This window comes from Geospiza fortis, unplaced genomic scaffold (genome assembly GCF_000277835.1).
Source record: "Geospiza fortis unplaced genomic scaffold, GeoFor_1.0 scaffold195, whole genome shotgun sequence".
In the NCBI taxonomy this organism is placed as follows: Eukaryota; Metazoa; Chordata; class Aves; order Passeriformes; family Thraupidae; genus Geospiza; species Geospiza fortis.
This window is the reverse complement of record NW_005054324.1, coordinates 511773-534158: the sequence shown is the minus strand read 5'-3', so window position 1 is coordinate 534158 and position 22386 is coordinate 511773. Positions and strand designations below refer to the sequence as shown.

At 36.0% G+C, this 22386-nt stretch overlaps 1 protein-coding gene across 1 annotated transcript in view; it reads right to left on the bottom strand.

Annotated features, from left to right (window-relative positions):
* Positions 1-4574: 4574 nt before the first annotated feature.
* MDFIC (MyoD family inhibitor domain containing) overlaps positions 4575-22386 on the bottom strand; it is a 50066-nt gene continuing 32254 nt past the window's right edge. The window contains exons 3-4 of the mRNA XM_031056916.1: positions 20597-20872; positions 4575-8092 (exon numbers count right to left, since the gene is read on the bottom strand). Of these exons, the coding sequence (XP_030912776.1) occupies positions 7845-8092; positions 20597-20872 (524 nt within the window). The 3' untranslated portion in view covers positions 4575-7844. The remainder of the gene's footprint in view (positions 8093-20596; positions 20873-22386) is intronic.

The window sequence follows — 22386 nt, the reverse complement described above, 5'->3', positions numbered from 1 at the left end:
CTATATGAAAGGTTATGACAAGAGAAAGGTGATTGTTCTACACATCCACTGGGAATAGAACATGGATACATCAGTTTTATTTGCAGAAATGAAAATAAGATTAAATGGGATGTATGGAAAAAAAAGCTTTCTATCTGTTAAGACTTTACTGTAGCACAAGTGAGAACTGCCTCTAGTGTCCAAAACTCCCTTCATCAGAGGCTTCCAAGAAATGATTTTAGACAGTTACAGCTTAGACTGCTGAACTGCAAGTTCTTTAGAAGTTTCATCCAATCATATAATTCTGTATTTCTGCAAGATTTGTATGTACATTTTGAGATTAATATCTTTCAGCATTAGCCTTATTTATACAAGTGATTATGCCAAGTAATGTCCAGAGAAGTTGGAAGTTAATACTACTAAGAAACAAAATAAATTTTTGTCTTTTCCAAACAATGTGTAAGGTAGGAGTTCAGTATGAAATAACCTTTTTTTTTTTATTTACATGTACTACAAAAATACTATGGTTCTGCTTTCAGACGTAATAGAAATTAAAATCAGCTTTAAAATTGATACATGCAAAAATACCATTTTAACGCGAAAAAAAAGAAGAGATTTTCACCACAGATTTTGTAACAAGACTTGCATATGCAATACATGGAACAATTTAAAAATCATTTTGATGCATTATGAATTGCCTGTAAAAGAATAAGTAAGTGAGGACATTCTCAATTTTGGTAAATATTTATAGAGCCAAACAATATGAAGTACATGTAACAATCAAATTTCTAGTGAAAATGTGTGCAAGAAGGTTTATTTTGAAAGGAAAATTCCTACTCCCAGTGTCATACCCAATTAAATTCTCCAGGTAATGACCCCATTTGCATAGAGAGCTGAACCCACAAGTGGGAATTTTAATGGGCACAGCACCTGAGTACATTAATTGAGAGTGACACTACTTGAACTAGTTTTGTGCTTACCCCACTGAAAATTCTACTCATATTATTTTTAATGTCAAGCTACAAGTCAAATTTCAAGATGATGGATTTGTTCTTTTTTAAGCATTGAATTTGAATAAAAGGTGGCTTTAATTCTGTTATGCATTGCATTGCTTTAACTAATATGCAGTTCTGATTCTCACCATTACTTCATTTTTTCAGTGATTGGAATTTAATTTAAATCATTAATTTGCAAATAATTAGATAGAAAATAATGCCTTCTGCAGCTAAATTTCTTCTGGATTGCTGTTTAATGTACTTTAACCAGAATAAGTGTTACAGTTAAGCTGACATAATAGTTTACTAAAATGTAATTGTGTAAATATGTCTAATTACTCCTTCTGAAGAAATGAGTGAATATAAAATTTCAGTCATGGATACCCTAATTTTCTTACACTTAACTCCATGAAAGCTTGGTAGTTGCAAAGCAGATTACTGAGGCAGAGACAGCAGTTGTCAAGAGTAGTGGGATCCTTGTAACACATTTCCCTTTATCCTTCACACACTACTTCTAATGACCTTGAAGTTATTGTGGATTCTAAACCACTACTGTTAGTCTACATTAAATATGTAATCAAGGTGTCTCCTCCTCACATGAAGAAACAGACAAATGGAGCTGCATTTCCTAGGGAGGAAAGAAATACCACCTTGTTTAATGCATTTATTCTTTCTAGCTTGTTCTTAATTAGTCCTCAGTAACTGAAGGTAGCTCAGAACCAAAAAAGTAGCATATATATACATATACACATACACACACACAGAGATATATATATTGCCACTCTCAAATGTGTTAGTTTGAAACTAATGTGCTAGCCTTATTCTTGTAAGCAGAACTATTTTGAAGATTGTCAGTTTGCAAAATTCTGCAGAATCCATCTTGATAGAACTTCTGGTGCTTTATTGAGCAAGACCTAATCAATTAATTTTCATTTTCAAACATTTCAACACTATTGAGCTTCAGTTATTTAGATGCTAAATCCGAAGTTCCAAAGACATCACTTTTACAAGTCTCTTTAACTAGAAGTTGCATATAGCAGCAAACATAGAAAAGATGAAGAAACAACTTACAATGCAACATGTATCTTGATATCGTCCCAGACTTCCATAATGAAGACCCTTTCAATTCTCTTTGAACCAAAATTTAAAAGCAAAACAAAACCAAACATACTACCTTGCAAAAAAGCTAAGGAAACAAAGGTAGGCACTGTGAATCTGGTGCCTCAAAAAGTAGGATTGTGACATGAAATATATTTGAGTACAGCATATTCACAGTGTGGTCACTTTGTGCAACTTGGAGATGAGACAAATTTCTGAATCCTACATCACTGATTGAAGAGGAATTGTGTAGTGCTTGGGCACCAATTACATACCCTACTGAGATGATATAAAGAGCCCCAATTACAGTGGAGTACTTTGTCAGTTAAAATAGCATACGCATACCAGAATAAAAATCAGTAGGGCACTATAAAATGCATAAAAGGTATTATACAGTCTTTCATCTTACATTCCATTTTTATGAGTACTGAATGGTAATGTACTAACAATTGCTATAATATGCGTACATAAAATAAGAAAACAGGATTGTACACAGTGTTTTATGAAGTGTGCTGAACTGATAGGAGAATTGGAATTGTTCAGCCTAAGAAAAAGAGTTTTTGGGTGGCCTAACTGCAGTCCTCCAGTTACCTGAAGGGAGCCTAAAAGGCAAATGGAGAGAGATTATTTACAAGGTCATGTAGTCATAAGATGAGGAAGAATGGGCTCTGAGCTGAAAGAGGGGAGGTTTAGATTAAATATTGGGAAGCAATTCCCAATGTGATGGTGATGAGGCATGAAAACAGGTTGTCCAGAGAAGTTGTGGTGCCCCACCCCTGGAAGTGTTGAAAGCCTGGTTGGATGGGGCTCTGAGCAACCTGATCTAGTTGAAGATGTCCCTGCCCATGGCAAGCAGGTTGGAATCATATGATGCTTAAGGTCCCTCCCAACTCAAGGTATTCTATGAACCTATGATTAAAAACCATAAAGACATTAAGAACATCTAATCTAATTAAACATCTGCCTGTTTTGCAGAATTAATTCAGAGAATGTTCTCTTTCCAACTATAGTAGAAATAACCCATCATATTAATGATTTCTAAAGGTGAGAAAACCCCTCCTTTTATGACACTAGCACCAAATCACTGGTAAATAGCATAAGCAAGTGTTTAAGAGTAGGCTAAGCTTTGTACAAGCAATCAACTGCACGTTCAAGTGCATTGAGCACACTCAACACGTGCATCTTGGAAGTGAGTGCAGTGTATTATTTTTACTGAACTTCTTTCATTGTTAAAATTGAGTTAAGGTCTCTCCGCTCCCTTTGGAAGTGCTAAGAGCTGGCAAAAGGTTCGGAAGGTAAGGGAAAATGCAAGATTAATGTCTGTAGGATTCTAGAGCTACTCCTGCTTCCATCCACACAATGTGGAGTTTTCCAGTACGTGGTGTACGCACTCAAAGACTAAGACAAGACACTAGGGAGATATTTCTCTAATGTTTAACTTAATTTTGGTGCCAAGAGTAAGATTTCAGACACAACATTCATTCTATGATCTGTTTCCTTTTAAAAAGTTACCAGAGTAAAGACAATAAAAGCTTTAACATGAAGATACATCAATACAATTGGCACTGCTCTCCAAGAATATACATCATATATTGCAGCCATTAAGATAATGTGAAAAATGCCTAAGTGTGTGAAGAACTCAGAAAATTTTCTCATTTAGAATATTATAAAATCAGTGATTCATCTAAGTCAACACACAGTTCTTAACATGAGAACTATGACTGAAATAGAGCCATTATTCAATCTAAAAGCTCCTGAATGTTCCTGTTCATTCTTCACAGGAGCCATTTTTTTCTAGAAATCTTATGTATTACGGATACTGGTTAGACCAACTAAAATAGGTGTCAAATTATGCTATTTTTCTATGCATTTATCAATTCTTTTACTAAAACAATTATTTTGGTGCACAGTCTCAATGCAAGACTTCGTGATACACACTCAAACACAATTTCTGCCAGTTTTATCATCTTTCCTCTGTAATGACCAGAGAAGCAAGTTTTTTGGACCTTCTATGGCAGTATAAATGTAGAAAATTAGGGCAAAAGACTGCAGACATGCAGTTTCTGCAGTTTTAAAGTATTATAAAGATGTTTACACTTAGCTTAAGCCAACATGAAAAAAAAATCACATGAATACTAAGAGCCAATTGCACTCCTAGTTCAGCTTGTTTTTAGTAAACTGAAGACTTGCAATGGATGTATTAAAATAACTTTCATTTTGATAAAATTTAATCATTACTGTAATTTCACCTAATTAATCCAATTTCACCAAGGAATGAATTTTCCCTCTTAATGACAAACTTTTTTACTGCTGGAGGTTTCATGTTAGCACAGCTTCTAGTGCCTGAGTTGGCTCAGCTCCACTTGTAAGACAACTTGTACACCAATTCACCCTCTGTGAAAGTTACCCAAGGGTTAAAGTAGAAGAAAAAACACAAAAAGACATTAAATTATTCTTCAGAGGAGTAACAAGGCAAGACTAGAAAAGAGTGATACCCAAAAGTTTCAAAATAAAGATCTTTATTTCAAAATAGTGTTTGCAAGTAGCACATCCAATTGATATAAAGTACAAACATCATGTCTTTCAAATGGGCCAGTTTGCAGAACTATAAACTGAAACACTGTACAAGTTCACAAGTACTATTATAAAATAGACAATTAAATGCTAATGTTTTCATTTTATTTAAACTCTATTTTCACATTTGACTTCTGATTCTGTTTGTTTTTATTACACAAGGTGCTTACAAGACTGATTATAGAGTGAAAATTACAAAACAGAATTTAAGGATGTAAATACAGAAAGGAATTCCTTAAACTACATGCTAATATTCTCTGCTACAAAGATACATTTTTCAAAAGTGCTAATATCTCTATGGCAAACAGTAGCAGATTACATTTAAATGTCAAACAAAATACACAATTTTTTATTTTTTCAATTGTCTGTAATACTTTGATACCTCTAATCATTATGAGGTTTGATAACACTATTTTCACTTCCTTGTATTTCACAAAAAAAGTGGGAAAAGACATATCTGTGTATGTATGTCCAGGTGTGTGAGAAAAAGTATATACACATATGCATGAACAAAGTTCTCATAATTATTGCTTGTATTATTTCAATAAATCAAAAACCCACTAAGTTCCAGTAAGTAGAAACAAGGCCTTGTGCAGGACAAACTCTGTAGATAACTTTTACACAGGAAAGCAACTCCCTAAATTGGTATTTTTAATTTATTTTTTTTAACCATATCAACCTGTGGTAAAAGTAATTTTTAGTAAGATCTAGCATTCACTAAAAGCATGATACACAAATGTGCATTTTCCAAGCACAGAACTGGACCTGTTCCAGCAGGGCATGGATATTGGGGCAGGACAAGAGACTGGGAGTCCTCTTCCCTGTCCCAAAAGCACAATCAGACAAGAAACAGCCCTAATTCACCTCTGTGACCAGAAGGACATGTGGAAAGACAGTTCATGGTGCTGTCTAGCCCCAGAGAACATGTTCCCACAACCACGGTGTCAACCACACACCTGCAATGGACAGAGTACTGTCTAGACATTTTCCAAGGTGCATTGAGTCCCAATGCTCACTGTGATGCCCCCAATTTCCCCAGAGGCATTATGCCTTACAAAGACAAAATGCCTCCAGGCAATGCCACTCAACCAAGGCACCTCTTCCCCCTTCCCAATGTGGTTCAGCCTTTTAGGAGTCATAATTGAGCCCCATGAGCCTGATTCTGAGCACTGGGAATTTATCAATTTAACTATATTATTCCTTATTAGCCTGCCTATTACCATAATATTTTTGTGCTCTCTAACTGGAATTTAACCAATAGAAAATTCTGACATGAATGGAAATGCACTTAGTTTATGGACTACAGGTCACAATCTGGCCCAATATATGGAAAGAAAAAAAAACATAATAAGAATAATACTTGTAGTAACTATCAAAAAAACAGATTAGGAAACCCTCTGAGGGTGAATCTGCATTGCATCAGAATACACCACAATATTGCATATGCTAAGGCAAAATGTAACACTTCCCAGCTCCCTAGCAGAGTTAAGGATTTGGCTTCAGTGATAACTTGCAGTAGTAGGCACTACTAGTCAGTGTTCACAAGAAGCAGCTTTGGTTACTATCAGACCATTTGTCGACTTAGCTTCACACTCCTGTGATCTTTAGCTTGTCACATTTGCATAAACTGAATTCACTATAGTAGAGACATTTATGGCCAATTCACTCAACACACATGCTATTGGCTATTGATGACTCCTGTAACAAGAACTGAATTTAGGAGATCTACAAAACTATGCTCTACAAATGGAATACCTGGAGTGTAAACAGGAAAGTTTAAGTATGTGAGATCAAGATGTGTGGGTGGTTTACAAAGAACAGTTTATGAACTACGCACGTGGAGGGTAGAAATTAGCAGATGGTAAAGAAAATGAGCAGACTGATTCCCTAAATCTGGCAATGCCACAAACCTCTTTATGTGTTCCACAATGACAATTACAAAAGAGACATATTTCTTGGAAAACCTTAATGGTGTAACAGGGAATATACAGTTAGGTCCAACAGATCCTAGCTGTATTTTTCAAATATTTTAAATACCAGTCCTTTTACTTTTAAAGCATATAATATATTTTTAAACGATCTTTTTACACAGTTATTTAAAAATAACATTTAAAATGTATCTGAGAATAAACATTTTTCACGTGCTTTTTGCATGTATGAATATGAAAGAATTCCTTAATAAAGTCAATTTAAATTTGTTTTTATGCCCTGTTTAAATTCTACTACCCTCTGTAGATCCTTCTTAGACCATAAAGAAATAAATAGTAAGTTATGTGACACTGGCTCCAAAGCCACAAACAGCCATGACCAGGCCACTTTATGCACTGGTTTAGACTCTTGAGTTAACTTCTAATAATTTTCCTCTTATAGCCAATTTTTGAAGTATCATTAGCCTATTAGTTGGTTACTCTGAGGATATGTTTCATGTCTACACAGATTTCCAAAGTCTCTTTAAGAGAAAGCATTTCAAGTAATAATATTACTGAACTAAAATGATAAGGTGTCTATTCTGTCTTGACTGATGACAAAGAAATCCTGGTACTCTTCTAGCCCAGGGCAAAACTTATATTTGACTTTAGATTGCCAGATAATCTCAGCAATTGAAAATACCAGGAACTGCTCTCTAACCAATGAGATATTCAAAACAAAAGACATATTGCCAACATGATCACTGTAGCAAAACCAGTGGAAGATTTCTGATGCTGGCTTTTGAATTAAGTTTAAAACAATAGAGCAAAGTTGCTTTCAACCCAAAGAGAGAGAAATAGAGATATCTTGATTTTCAAAATGCCTGTAAAGGCATGTTATGCATGGAGGCATTTGAGTGTTTAAACATTAAAGTAGTTAAAGGCAAATACTTAAGGTTTGCCTTGCAGTCTGTTCTCTGACCAAAACCTATCACTCGATTCAAATGGGAATTTTGCCTTCATATGGCCTGCAGTATTAGGCCTATAATTCACTTTCAATAAACTCTTCCATTTGCAAAGCCAAAAGGAAGCTGGAATGTAGCTTTAGTTTCACATACAAAACTATACAATTCGTGTGAGAATACAGATTTGAGGATTGCTTTTTAAAAAAATATTTATATAAAGGGAATTAACAGTGCAAGTGTGAAAATCTTACCTTGTCTTTCTTCAAATTTATTTAAAGAAAAGCTCTCCAGTTTTATAGAGAATAAACTAGAAAGGGATAAATATTTCATGATGGGAAGCAGATCCCACAGCATTCCATGCAGATCTCCAAGCAATCTGAAGATTCACAACAGGCATCTATGATGCCACAGTCCATGTCACATGGGCAGTTACAGTCATCCCCCACCTCGTCCCCGCAGCAACAGCAGCACGCTTCCGACGCGCAGATGCCACAGGACGCTTGTCCCAGAACAATGTTACAGAGGGTGAGAAATTCACAGAACAAGCAAGCCAGGATACAGTGAACACAGCAATCTTCGTACGTAATAGTTCAAGGAATGAAGCGTGTCAGGAACAAACAAAACAATAAAAAAAAAAAGCAAAGAAGAAAAGAAAAAAATCATTAATATGCCATTCTAAATCCAGATACATCACAATGTCAAGTAAGCAGCTGAATGAAAACAGTTCAGAGTAGATATAAGCTACTACAAAAAAAACCTCTTTGCATCTTCATGGTCACTTCTGCAGCTCAACTCCTCTCCAACTCTGCGTAAATTTCTTGTCACCACTTCACTTCATACAAATCCCAAGTACTAAACTGCTCAGAGCTGCTTAGATCAATCTCCTTACTCATTTATTATGTAAAATATCCATATCTATTATCTTCAGTTATACATTCTTACACAAACTGATAAAAAATAATTTTAAAAACAACTGATGAGGGAAACTACCTAAAATCATTTCCAGCCCTTCCCAGTTCATCTCACCTTTCTGAAACTATTTTGTTTGCTCAATACATGAGAAGAAAAATAAAGGAGTTGCCCAAACATTGCTGCTTTCTTTATTGTTTTTTGCACACGTTAAAACCAGCTTAACTGCATGTTATATGCATTTCTTACTTTCAACAATATATAAAATATTGTCAAAATACAGATTTTTCTCTTGCTTTAATACACAAAGCTACTAAATAATTGCCATTCTTTTAATGTACTTCTTCAATCTTCAAGAGTTCTTAACTATACCTGAACATCAATATCCAGCTTTTAGATGTACTACCAAATTAGATAGATAATTAAGGTGTCCCACAAACTAGCTGCAAAAAATATGGTGCCCCAAGAGTAAATATATGGAATAACTTCAAACAATAATACATCCATGAGACACGACAGGAAAACAAGGATTGGAACTAAACATGTGCCAGTGAAAAGGAGACTGCAGGATTGAGAGATATACTGTATTTACATAATGTGTATAAATTCATATGTATAAACATATTTAATTTGTAAGAGGCAGTGAATAGTCACTCAGAAACAAAACAAAAAATTGAAAATATAAGATATGTTCAGGATGGAGAAACATTTCTTTCCTAGCCTCAGCTTTAGTTCTTTTTACTGCCTGCAAACTTTGAACTCTTTAGCCACAGACAGGTGAAGACTGGAAAAATGTTCTGGGGGAAATATCCTGCACAGCCTCACCCTATCTCTTGTCTCTTGTAGGACAGTCGAGTCCTACAAGTCCCTACAAGTATCCTCTGTGAGAGTCTGCTAGGAACAAAAGGACATTGAGCTATGTAGACAGTTGGTCTAAGCACATACAGACATTCCATTCTATGGAGGTTAAGTTCACAGGCTGAAGACTGCTGTCATAGGGGAAAATTTGCAATTACTTGCAACAGCAATACTATTATCAGGTCTTCCAACCAAATTTATAGATGTTAAAAATTGTGCAGTAGCCATGACAGGTATGCTGATTGATTCCAAATACCTCTAACACTGCAGAAGCTCTGACTGTATGATACTGCAGTGATGACAACACAAGCAAGCATGAACACCTACAGCAATGCAGCAGCAGAGGCTCAGACCAGCCAAATCTATACCAAGAAGCAAAGGAACTACTTGAACCCTTAGCCCACTCCTACTTACTACACTACTTAGATGCAAACTTAGCTTGGACATTTCTGTACTGCAATGTGGCCACAGTCATAGTGTACTACAGAATCCTCATGCCCAAAAGGAAAAAGATGGAAATTTCATAAAAAGCAAGAAGAGCGAAAAAGCCCCAAAACTCTGACCTAACATATCCCCACTACTGCGCAGGAAGCAAAACTGAGAGGAAACCACAGGTACATTTAACGTGCTTTAAAGAAAATTGTTTCTTGTATTAAAAAGCTTCTATTCCCAAAGACATAATGTCACTAAATAAATGACCTTCATAGAAAACACAGAAGATATGTGAAAAAAGCTGGTGAGTATCAGTTCACTGAAGAGGACCAAAGCCAGACTGATAGCGATTAATTAGCTGGTTGTCATGGAGATGGTGTTAAATATGCTCAGGTAGAATCTCCTTTCAGATTTTCTTTTAATATGAAGGAAAAAGATAAAGAAGCCAAGAGTTCTATCTAAGAAACCTTCATATTTGAGGAACTAAGGTTTAGTATATCACATCTTTAAAATACAGCTTGAAGAAGCAAGAAGCTAACACAACAACAAATGTCATTCTACAATTGTTTTTTAGTACACCATAATGAAACTTTGTGTGTATACATATTGTAAATAAGATGTCCAAAAAAATCTTGCCTGCTTCATGCAAGGATATGTAAAACTGCAGGGAGAGGAATACACATTCACAGACATTATAATATGTTTCTACTGATGGGCAAGGAACAGAGTTCATAGGTTATAAAACAGAGACTGTACTCAGAAAGCATTTTCTGGACCTACAAAAGAACTTTTCCCTCCTAATCTAAAAAACCCACCAAATCAAGACTTACAAGAGGCCACACTGATTTAAATGAACATATTTCAAAGGTAAAAGCTATGAAAAATGGTCCAAGACACAGTAAAAAATTTTGGCCATTAGTATTATTATGGAAACTCTACAGAGGGTCTTTATTTCCATCTCTTCTTCAATGACTGAAACACTAAAAGGATTTATTTACCTACTCTTTATTTTTATTTCCTTCTCCCCAGATGGCAAACCTAATATTTGATTCAAAAAATATTTATATAAAAATTTTACTTAACCTTCACAAACAATTGAGAGAAAGTAGAGATACCCTTTAGTGCTCCCTTCATTCTTGCAATGACTCATTTGCACAACGAACATAAACTTTATCCACATTTCAAGGACAAACCTGAAATAATCATGCTTTTATGTTCTTCATGTTATTGACTTTTAATAGCCATCCAGGTAGCAATTATTTAACACATGACAAAGCACACTGTTACCTAGTCCTACCCAACTTGGTGAATTCAGAATCATGACTCTAAAGGGCTGTAATACAGTTGGATAAAAGGGGTGGAAGAATAATTTCTTCCATGTATGACCCCTATTTCTTCTGATCTACAGATGCAATTATAGGAAAAAGATACAGTTACACTGTAATTTTCATAGTAATAACAAACCACCATGCCACACAAAACCCATCCTTTCCTAGTATCTACAGCAACCTGTCAGTTCCACAGAAAACATTTTACAGCTAAAACCGACTGCTGGTATGATCAGTGGAATACAGCCATGAAGGTGCTATACAAAGCTCACTTCAAAAGAGATGACCACAGGTTTTTCATTGCCATGTTGGAGACCACTACAATATATTTCATTGCTTGCTCAAGACACTCCAGTAATTTTTTCCTGCTTATAAGACCAAGGAGAATATTTAAAATTACATATTATTCTAAACTTCAAAATTCACTAAGAATTAAGAATAACATTCAAATAACATTAATTAGATGTTAAGATTAACATTAAGAATACTTAACTTCCACTCTTCAACTTCACCATATCAAAATCTGATTTTTTTTTTCAGGTGACTGAGGAGCGCATCACTTTAATCCAACTAGAACTAAATATATTTTATGTATTTGTAAACTTGGTGATGTTAATGTCTGACAATGTGTTTTTGGTAAACTTTGAGTATATTCTTTGAGTATATTTTACTATTTTCTAAAAAGGAAATGATAAAGCAATACCAGTTATGATACTGATGTCAGCTTAAAATTTCTTTAAGCTCTTTTTTGTTTGTTTGTTTGAGAATTAGAGGGTCTCATTCTTATTTTTCCATTAGATTTAGCAACCCAATCAGAAGTTAGGGGCACATTTTTATTGTGGAAAGAACTCCATTAGTCTTGACATTCATGATGCACTGCTGTTGATAGTAAGTTAACTTCAGTAACACTGAAGTTTCTGAGGCTTAAGCTTTCATTAAAGCAATTTCCCTCTCTGTGGAAGTATTTAAGTTTCATCAAATCACACAGGCAAATCATTAACAAAGATAAACTTTTTCTTAGGACTTCCACACTACACCCACATCAGTCTCAAATTTTCATTGTTTTTCAATTCTTATATTACACTTTAATTGAGAAATGCTGCACTAGACTGTTACTACGTAAAAGTGAGGATGTGGGGTGTGACACTGTCTAGAGGCATACTTAAAAAAAAAAATTCCAAACCACTATCTCTACCTAAATTCTTTTACAAAATGCTTCTGATTTCATCAAAACACTCTATCACATTTGTTGACTAGATCCAAGCTCCCATAAGTTACAACAGTCTTGATCTGCAGGCAGTGCTAGTACATTTTATTAGACCAACTCATGTTTGGGGAAAAAAGGTGAGCTTTCATATACTCAAGCTTATCTTCAATTATTCTTTCATTTTGTCTGGAATGAAAATTAGACCTGAAGTTAAAAGGGTCATCCCATCTGACACTTTTTAAAACCAACATAAGTGAAGGTGTTCCCTTAATCCTTTGGCACATCCCCAAAAGGCACAGATTTCTTAGGGAACTTCATCAAAACTGTTAAACAATGCCAAGGCAAATAGAACCCAACCAGCATGTTCAAGTTTTTGCTTTATATCATACACACACACCCCCAACCATGTGCTGATTTAACCATAAAGTGGATACAGTACATGTAACATCTATTTTAACTGAGTTTTAAATAATACCACAGACAAGATCCAGACAAGAAATAGGCCTAAGATCCCTTCAAACTGTTTACACACTGTTATAAAAGCCCAGAAGTCTCCATTTCTGACTTATCCCAGTTATAACAGCTACACTCATTTAAGGAAAAGAAACAATATAAAAATAAAACTATTTTAATGTGTGTCTATGTCTTTAAACACTGGCATGTGCACACCACTTTTTCCTTCTAAAACTTCTGCGTACAGATATTACTATGGTATCCAATTTCTTTCAAATACTGAAATACACATTTATTTTATTTAAATTTTCCTTGTATAACCTCCTTTTCATTTCTATGAAAACGTGCAGCTCTACTTAAAAAACAGATTTTGAAGAGAACTATCAACCATCAAAACTCTACAGGAAATGCAGAAGATGAACTGAAAAATGCAGAGAGAAATGCGTGTGCAGGCTGCTATGTGCTGCTTTTGTAATGTTCGACACTAACCTGTCACAAACTGACTCAAAAAGCTTTCATACCAAGTAGGCAGGTCACATATGATAAAAGTTTTTCGTGTCTACAGTGATAAATAAGCTCACTTACAGGATGGTGACCTTGGTCAGCTTCTGACTAACTATATTCACCAAGTTCAGACCACTCAAAACAAATCTCCAGGCACTCTGCTGTCTCACAGAGAGAATCAAAAAGGGCAAACCCACAATCAAAGTGACAGCTGAGGTCTTCAGCAGGGGTTTGCTGCAGAGGGCCCCCGCAGAGCCCTGAACAGAAGCCCCAGCAGGTGCTACAGGCGTCCCGCAGCGCAGGCTGGCAGCACACAGCGCGGGATGAGGGCACAGCCCCAGCCAGGAACCACCCGGCACAAGGCTCCTAAAGCCCTGCAGAGGTGGGGAGGGAGCAGAATTCCTGAGCAGCAGCATACGCGCTGTCACACCTGCCACCACTCCTGCAATGGGGCTCATGGGCAGCCTCTGCAACCTATCGTCTATCTTCAGAGAAAAATCACTGCACCCAGGAAAATGTCCACAGGAAAATAAGAAAAGGTTGAAAGAACGAACCAACATGTTGTATGGAGTATGGTTACTTCTAGATGAAAGACTGACATTTATTAAGACAGGGGGAAATATACTTAAAAAGCCTAGTATATATGATATTTCATCATTTAAAATAAAAACCTATTATCTCTATTGAACAACAAAATTAAAATGTTGCCTCAGCAGGCAAATCGCACTGAACACAACAAAACCTTCATCAAAGCTTATATTCTAAGTCCTCAATATAGATATAACCTCAGGAGTAATTTCAAACATACAGATATACTAAGAAATCTGCTAATTTCCAATACCTAAGACTTCCTTAGAATATGAAGCCTTCATTGCCACTGCTCACCACTGCAAATACTGAGACAAGTTAGGTCTAGCTAGACTATGTCCTTAGGTGCTAGCTAGACTATGTCCTCATAAAATAGATGCTGTTGAAACACCCTTTTTCTGTTACAGGCCATGTTTTCCACTCAGTCCTGTTAAAAACAGGTAAATTACTTTTCAAGACTTCTGTGCAAAAAAAGATGTAAACCATACTTAAAACACATCACTCTTCAAAATGCATTCTTAAAAAACACACATTTGACCATATGATAATGTTATTTGCCCACTGGCTGATTGACAACTGTGTTGTGATACAACCTTGTCTAACAAAGACCCCTGTTTAGCACTTCATGCTCTGACACAAATCCACTTTGAACCAATTTTGAAAACATAACAAAATTTCATCTGAAGTAGAGAGATTGCAGGATACTAACAAGTAGCTGCCTAAATACTACTTAATGCTATGGGATGGCTTTCAGATGTGTATGTATGTTTAAAAAAAAAGTCAGGTTGAGAGATGGCCAATAGATACTTCTGCAATGTTAGGCTACTGATGCACACTTTTACTGAATTTCAGTAAATAATACCAATCAAATGACTGAACAGTATATAAAAGAAAAGTTAGTGCTGCTCTGGTGTCCCTCAAGAGGAAAAAAACAACACAATCCTATTGCAAATCATGCACACAAAAGGAAAGTTTCCTGGAAACAATTTTTCCTATATAAAGTTATAGAAACCAAAGTAAAACACTCTTACTTCAAATAGAAGTCTGCTAGCATGCTAAGACAACTACACATTACTTTCCATATATATGCGCCTACTGGCTCTTAAGACCCTGGCTTAACACAAAGGCTATTTGTTGGATTTGCTTCATCTTCAGTTAAGCCATCAGTACCACTTGGGATATTATAATAAATTAATGTGGTCAGCAGCATGTGTTAAATAGTGTCCACCAACCCCATGCTTTGATTCAAAATCTAGAACAGATGAAGTTGCATTATACTAAAAATAAGGGGGAGGAGGAGAGGGATGTCTCGTTCAAATGCACCCTGAAATGTTGAATTTTAAACACTGGATTTAAAAAAAACACCACACTTTCTTTCAGTGAAATAGTTCATTGCATCTCTAAGCTCAACACCACAAGAAGCACAGTCTAGAAAGTTGAGGAAGGTTGCTTCAGGCTCTGCTTCTGGGAAAGCATGAATGGTAACTTCAATGTGGTGGCAAGTCTGCATTGTCCTTCCCCAGAGTCTCACTCCCATGCTGCAGGCTTTCCTTATCCAGCTTACTTCTGCATCTAGCCTTATTACACTTCCTAAAGACCTCTCCTGAAAGAAACCCATTGCAAAGAAGATGCCTTCTAGTGCCATTCTGATTTAGGCAGAAGGCATCCTCCCAGAATTTCTGAGAGGAAAGAATGGAGGAGATCTCACTGTCCATAGAGGAGGCAGGCTCATCATCTGTTCAGCATAGTTTAACAATCTACTGTTTCCAAATGAATACAGCAATTGTGTATGCTCACAGCCTTTTGAGTGAAGTACCACATTAAACTCAAATTATCGAGTCACTGGAGTTGTGGGAATTTCCCCGCCAAACACAAAAACTTCTGAGGTCACAACAATTTGACCAGAAGTGAGAGCTTCATGTCAAAAACAAATAAAAATCTGTACTCCCTCTCTCCATCCTTAACTTTTCATAAATTATTGCTCTGATTCAAAAAATGTATAACATTAAGCTTCATAAGGACTTGGTAGGAAAACTTGGTTTAGTTTTTAGAAAATAATAAGCACCTACCTTGGCCCTTCACTCCCTTAATTAGATTCCTCTTCCATCCTTCCCCTGCCCAACTTTCCTTTCCTCCTCCAACTGCATGTCATTATTACTTCCCTTCCACCACTCTGATACACATATGTGTGTATTCAGTTACTCACCTGTCTTTATTTCCTGACATCTAGATCTACTGTTCTGCTGCCTCATTGCTGTCTCCTTTAGACCTCCTCTCTTCTGTACGTTTCTCTGGAAAGGTCTGCATCTGGATCTGCATCAGGGCTCCGGATACTCTGCATCTGAACACAGCAGCTAGACTGCCTGCCTTTTTACTCATTTACAACAGCTTTTTCATGTTTCCAAGGTGTTTTTCTCCACTGCTCATAACAAACAGGTGCAAAATAGCTACAATTCTCTTTGCTAGTGGCCTACCAACCAGAATTTTGGAAGTACTGTGACACCTCTGGCATCAATAATTCAAAATATTATTAAAATTTCTTTGAGCTAAAATTTTTTTTTATTCCCAACATTCACTGAAACCTATCCAGTCCCTTTGAAAAATCTTTAGAACTGAAACAGTGTTTAAAAACTGCTTTTTAGGAGTGACACTCCAACTATTTCATAATTCCTTTGGTTTTTTGTAATGTAAGTTATGGAGCTGAGTAAGATTTCTTCAGGGACAATATGGATTAATAATAGATGTGGAGGAAAAGCAGAACTGGTGACTGCACTCACATCCTCCTAAGTCTCGCTGGATGTGAAAGTGTTTCTAACCAGCATATTCTGGAATGCTGACATGGCCACATATACTACAGACTCACTCAAAAAAGTAGTTTTTAAAGCTTTTATACTACTGCCACCAAAATATCTGCTACATTTTAAGCATTTCCTACACAAATTCAGCTCCAAAAGCTCACAAGATATGACCCATAGCACAAGTGGAGTTTTCAGCTGGAACAATTAATAAAAGAGTTCTTAACTGTGGTGGGTGAATTTTTGAGGGGTGGCAGAGTGGGAGGTTTCATAGCTTCTGTTAGGACTGCCTAGTACTTTAGAGACCAAGAGGAGCAGCACCAACCTTCACAGGCAGATGTGCTAGCCACGGTAAAGCAATACCGAACTTCATTTAGCTTTCTAGTATATATACTGAAATCTGCAGTATGAAGAAGCATACTACATTTCAAATAAGCATGAGCCAAAATATGCTCCTGTGCAGGATGGGGGGCAAGCCCATCAGGTTTCTTGATTCTATCCTGCTTCAAGCCCTTCCAGGCTTTCTGTTCTGTCAACAGATATAATATTCTAGAGCAAAGTACCAGATCCGGACAAACTTTGCATTACAACCAAGTATGGTGCTCCAGAAATATTCACATCTTGTCTTTTAAGAAGAATCAAGAAGAATGCAGCTTTTGGGAAGGATAAAAATGAAAAATATTTTCTCTTTGCCATAGTTTAAACTCAGCTTGACAAACAGAATTTTTGCTTCTCTTCCGAGGACATAATCTATTCCTTTTTTCTGGCCACCTTCCTTCACTTAATTCTGTTAGTCTCTGGACTGACAACAGATCAAAACACTCAAGGAGGAAGACAAGGCAGATGTAGTAAAAATACAGGGTGTGTATTTTCAGGTTTAAAAAACCAAACAAGGCTAGCAAATAGAGTATAAAATCCATGGCACTACATAAGGAATAGCAAAATTAAAGTGAATTGAAAAATCTGAAAGTGTACAAGTTTACTTCTTTCTACTAAAACTTTCTGGATGCTACAGTAAACTAAGCAGGTGAGTTAATTCAGGTGATTTATTACTCACACTATGAAATAAATATAGTTTGTCTCTTTCTCCATAAGACCATTTAAAAAACTGCCTAGAAGTTATATTATTACACTATACATATATGTGCCTGAATACAAATACACACCTTCAAGTAAATTCAAACCCAGCAACTCTTCAGCAGTAACCAGTGGCTTATGAAGTTAACATGGTACAAGTTAAAGCAAGGCCAAGTAGTCAGCAATGTCACAAATAGTTTTCAATAGCTTTGTATCTTTTCTATCTTCCTGGAAGCTGTGTCAATAGCCTCTACAGAAATTCAGTGAATCACAAGAGGCAACTGCTCAGAAAAATGCCTCTTTGCCCAAAAATTATACAAAGAAGCTGCAGAAGTTAGGTTCAAATTAAATTGTGTATACCATTTTGAAGGAATGTCTATGCAATCCTCAGTCACTGAATTTAATAATATATTCTTCTGGCTTAGTATAATTAGATTTATTTATCAAGCATATCCATAAATACATATATACGTATATATTCCTGATTTAAATGCAATTACAGTCCTTTAAACAAGTAACTGGGCTAATTATATCAGGTTTTTGTAATGCAGTCTTCCAGAAGTAGTCATAAGGGGTTAACATGACTTGTAGTAATAACACAATTATTTTTAAGCTATCAATAAATCACTTTTCCTTTAAATAATGAACTCTTCTTTGTGTTAATTTAGATATTTCAATTGACTGTTGCCACACGTTCTGATTGTGTATCTTCTAAAAAATTGGGATGACAGAATAAATGAAGTATATATTGATACTTCCTGAGAGGCAACAGCTTGATAAGAACACTACTTATAATTTATAGTTCTGTTATGCAGCCCCATAGGGTACCTTACTGAAAAACTGAAGAAGCTGTCAGAAAGCTTGTACATGTGTGCATGCAGATGTGTTTACACAAATATAAAACATGCCCGTCAGAGAACTGTAAAGCAAAATAAATTTCAAAATCAGAAAATCACTTTTATAAACAAATATTCCCTTATGGGCATATTCCAATACACCAGACATACTTTAATCATTACATGATAAAACCTGTGTTTCACTCAGACTGAGTAACAGAAAAGTTAGAGCTGCAGACATTTGCAGAATGGGACAAGCTACTCAGAGCATATGTCCAAGTTCTTACATCTAAAAGGAGAACATTACAATGCCATCTGTACAGTGTTGACTTTATTTAACCTTAGCTTTTAGGTGACTTGTGAAATTGCATGTGACAATAAGAACTATCCTGTATTTCTGTGCTTTGAAAGAATGCAAGATATACAATGTGACAACACTATTTAATGATCTATATTCTAATCAGATATGCCTTTAAGGATAACAAAATTTCTACTGCATATAAAATATTGTGTGATGGCAGTTTCAGGCAACTAACACAATTGTGTTGAATATTAAAATCAGACATTAGAATTTAAAGCTAAATCTAAGATATTAATAATTTTCTCCTCAATCACTTAGTAATTTGACATAATTATATTCAGTTATTAAACAGGAAAAAACCCCAACAACTCTTTTTATTACGGGATAATTTTAGAAGAAAAAAAGGAAACATTTGCCATAATTAATTCTATAGGGGAATGAACAGGACAGGCACTGCCTCTGAAACAATAGAGTTTGGTTTTTTCTTTGGAGATTGGATTTCTTAAAATTCAGAAGCCTGCACTCTGTTTCAGCCACATGAACAGATCTAGGATTCTTAAAATACAGTCTTTTTAAAGTGCACTAAGGAGAACCATATAAGGATATTTCACCTAACAGAAAAGAGAACACAGGAAGAATGAAGTTGTGATTTTGGAAAGAAATGTTAGAGGACTAAAAGTGCAACAGAAAAGTAACAGTAGATTCTTGAAGACAGACATAAAAATAAACAATAACTAGAGGTACCAGCCCGTGGAAGGGTCTGACTGAAGCTGTTGTTGATATTACTATGCTGATTCACTAAGTTTGACTAAAGTAATTGAAGCCAAACGGAGCCACTCCACTGATGTCAGGCTTTGTTCAGGGCACTTCATGCAGTCCTTCTGATCCCTCATCCTTTCATCTAGGCTGAGAATCTTCCCCATTTCACTGAACACTACCATTTCCCATTTCTCTATGAATCTGTGTCTGTCCCCTCTGTCTAGAGGTGTTTTTTCTTAACCAGTCACATCTGTGCCTGTCTCAAACCAATAAAATTTCTAGCATCTCTACACTGCTCTTGTTAAGGGCAGTAGCAAAATCCATTGAGTATATTAGTGCTAAGGGGAAGGCAGTGGATTGAGAAGCTCAGGAACTCTGGAACCACAAGTGTAAATTCAAGCAGTGAGAGCACAGAGACACAGCTAAAACACAGGAGAAATTATTCACTTTTGCTTAAGTGTGCAGGAGTTTACTTTTGCTTTTAAGTTATGCAGGAGTATGAAGCTTTTTCGTGCACATTATCTACATCCCAAATATAGCACAAGGCACACTGAACACTGAAACACAGGTCACTGTTTTATTAGCTACTGTTTAGACCTCACAGCTAGTCAGGATATCAGCTAACAGAACATTTCAAAAGCAAAGTCTACCCTCCCGGAGCCTGCCATTACTGGATTTAAATATTTACTATGACTTGAACTAGTAGTACTTTAATGGGTTTTTTTCTGATGTATGTGTGACAATGTTGACAGGAGTTTCTATCAGTTCAGAATACTAAGTACAGAGACTAAAACATTATCAGATCATGTTGACTGAATGTTGAAAGCAAGAACTCTACCATTCCTTCCCTTTCCTTCAAATACTTAATATTTTCCTTTGGAAAAGAAGCATGTCTTTTATCTTAGTAAGTTCTGTTTGCTTCTGGAGCATGAGTCACACTCTTCAATTATTTTCAGTTGATTGTATAATTTTTACTGAGGTTTGGTTGGTTTTTATCCAGTTTGGTTTTTTCAGTAAGAATATCAGCTTACCTTCTGGTGAGGTACCTGGCTTTTGAGAAAACACAGAGCTTATTTTACTCTTCTTGCTGCTGGTGCTGTTGACAGACAAGGTGGACTGAATTTTTCTGTGCATTTTTTCTGAAACAGGAGACGAAAGCTTTCTGTTGTCTGCAGGCATATGCTTGACTCCATTGTGAATTCCACTTCCATTACTCAGACCCACATGGCCATTTTGGATTTTGCCACTTTCTTCCTCACTCCTTTCCAGTGCTGAAGCATTTGGCTGAGGCAAACGTTGAGGTTGTGCTTAAAGTACAAGAAAGAAAGGGTTAATTTAAATTGAAAATTGATTACTGAACACTTTAGGCAAGACTGGGAATGCAACTTTCCTTGCTCTTACTGATCTAAAGACAGACTGACAAGTTAACATTCCCCATCAAGACAATAAAGCAAAAAATATCTCTAGATTAAAAATAATTATTAGGTATTCAAAAAGCATGTCACGTCTGCATTAGGCCTAGATTGTCCATTTGACAATGCAAGGAAAGGCTTGCAAACCTCTATGAACTACACAGAGAGAATAATGCAAGCAACTTGAAGAAAGGGAAAAAGTCAAGATTGGGAAGGAATGTAGCCAAACTGAGATAAATTTGTATTGATGTAATCAAATTAATAACATGGGAAATACATCCAAATGAGAGAAAGAGAGTAGGAGTAAACATAGAGACCACAGTAATGGGCTAAGATGCAGGCTGGCCAACCTGCCAGCCTTCAGAAAATAACCTGAGTGACGTGGTAGGGGTCCCCTGACACTCAGCCACCCAGTATATTATAGAAAAACAGGAATATCCAGGTAACTAACTAAGTGAGCTTAAATTCATAGAGCTCAAGGACTACAGAGCAGTACAAAACCAACCAAGATCTGGTTCTGTGGAAGAGGTAACCAGAAAGAACATGCATTCAAACACCACAGAGCTGTGGCATGCCAGATTCCCCCCCGCCTCTGCATTTTTCAACTCAGAATCACAAATTAAGAAATGGATGTAATGGGCCAGTTGGAAATTTAATGGAAACATTAAAATGGTCAAAGGAATAAAAAGAAAAACCCTGTCAAGGCAAGAATCTGCAGTGGCCTGGCTAAATCTCCAAGAGTACATGCTATAAACTCATCCTAATGATTAAGTATGAAACTTGACCATTTTGTGTTAAGCTAGTGTATCATAAAGGAGAATATTTGTAACATGGAAAAGGGATTTCCTATGTATTCTTTAGTCTGTAACTAAAGAAAATATGCATACCTTTTTAATGTAAAGCTTTGTAATAAAGAAAAGTGGTTTCAATGTAACAATTCTTATTTAGAAAAAACATGCAGATTTCATGGGGGAAAACTAATTAAACTGTAAACACAGTAACACAACAAGATTTCACAATCAAAAAGCATCAGCCCAATCATCTCTCCTAATCAAAACACTGCTGCATCATGCTTGGAAATAAAGAGGTTTCCAGACAGTCCAATCTTCACCTATTTAAAAATATGTTATGTCAAAGAAGAAGTCCAGATTCTATTAGATACCAAATGGATGAGGAATTAGTGCCAGCAGTAACGAAAAACAGTGCTGCAGTTCATTCTCTTTTCAGATGATTCATATCCATTTTCTGATGATTTCACAGTATCAAGGTAAAAATATACATAGATAATTATAGGTAGCTTGTTCCGAAAGAAACTGCTCCACTGATCACTTCAGGTACAAGTTAACATTTTCCTACAAATACTACTGGGACAAACAGACCAAGACGGTCTCTAAAAGGACTCAGTTCTA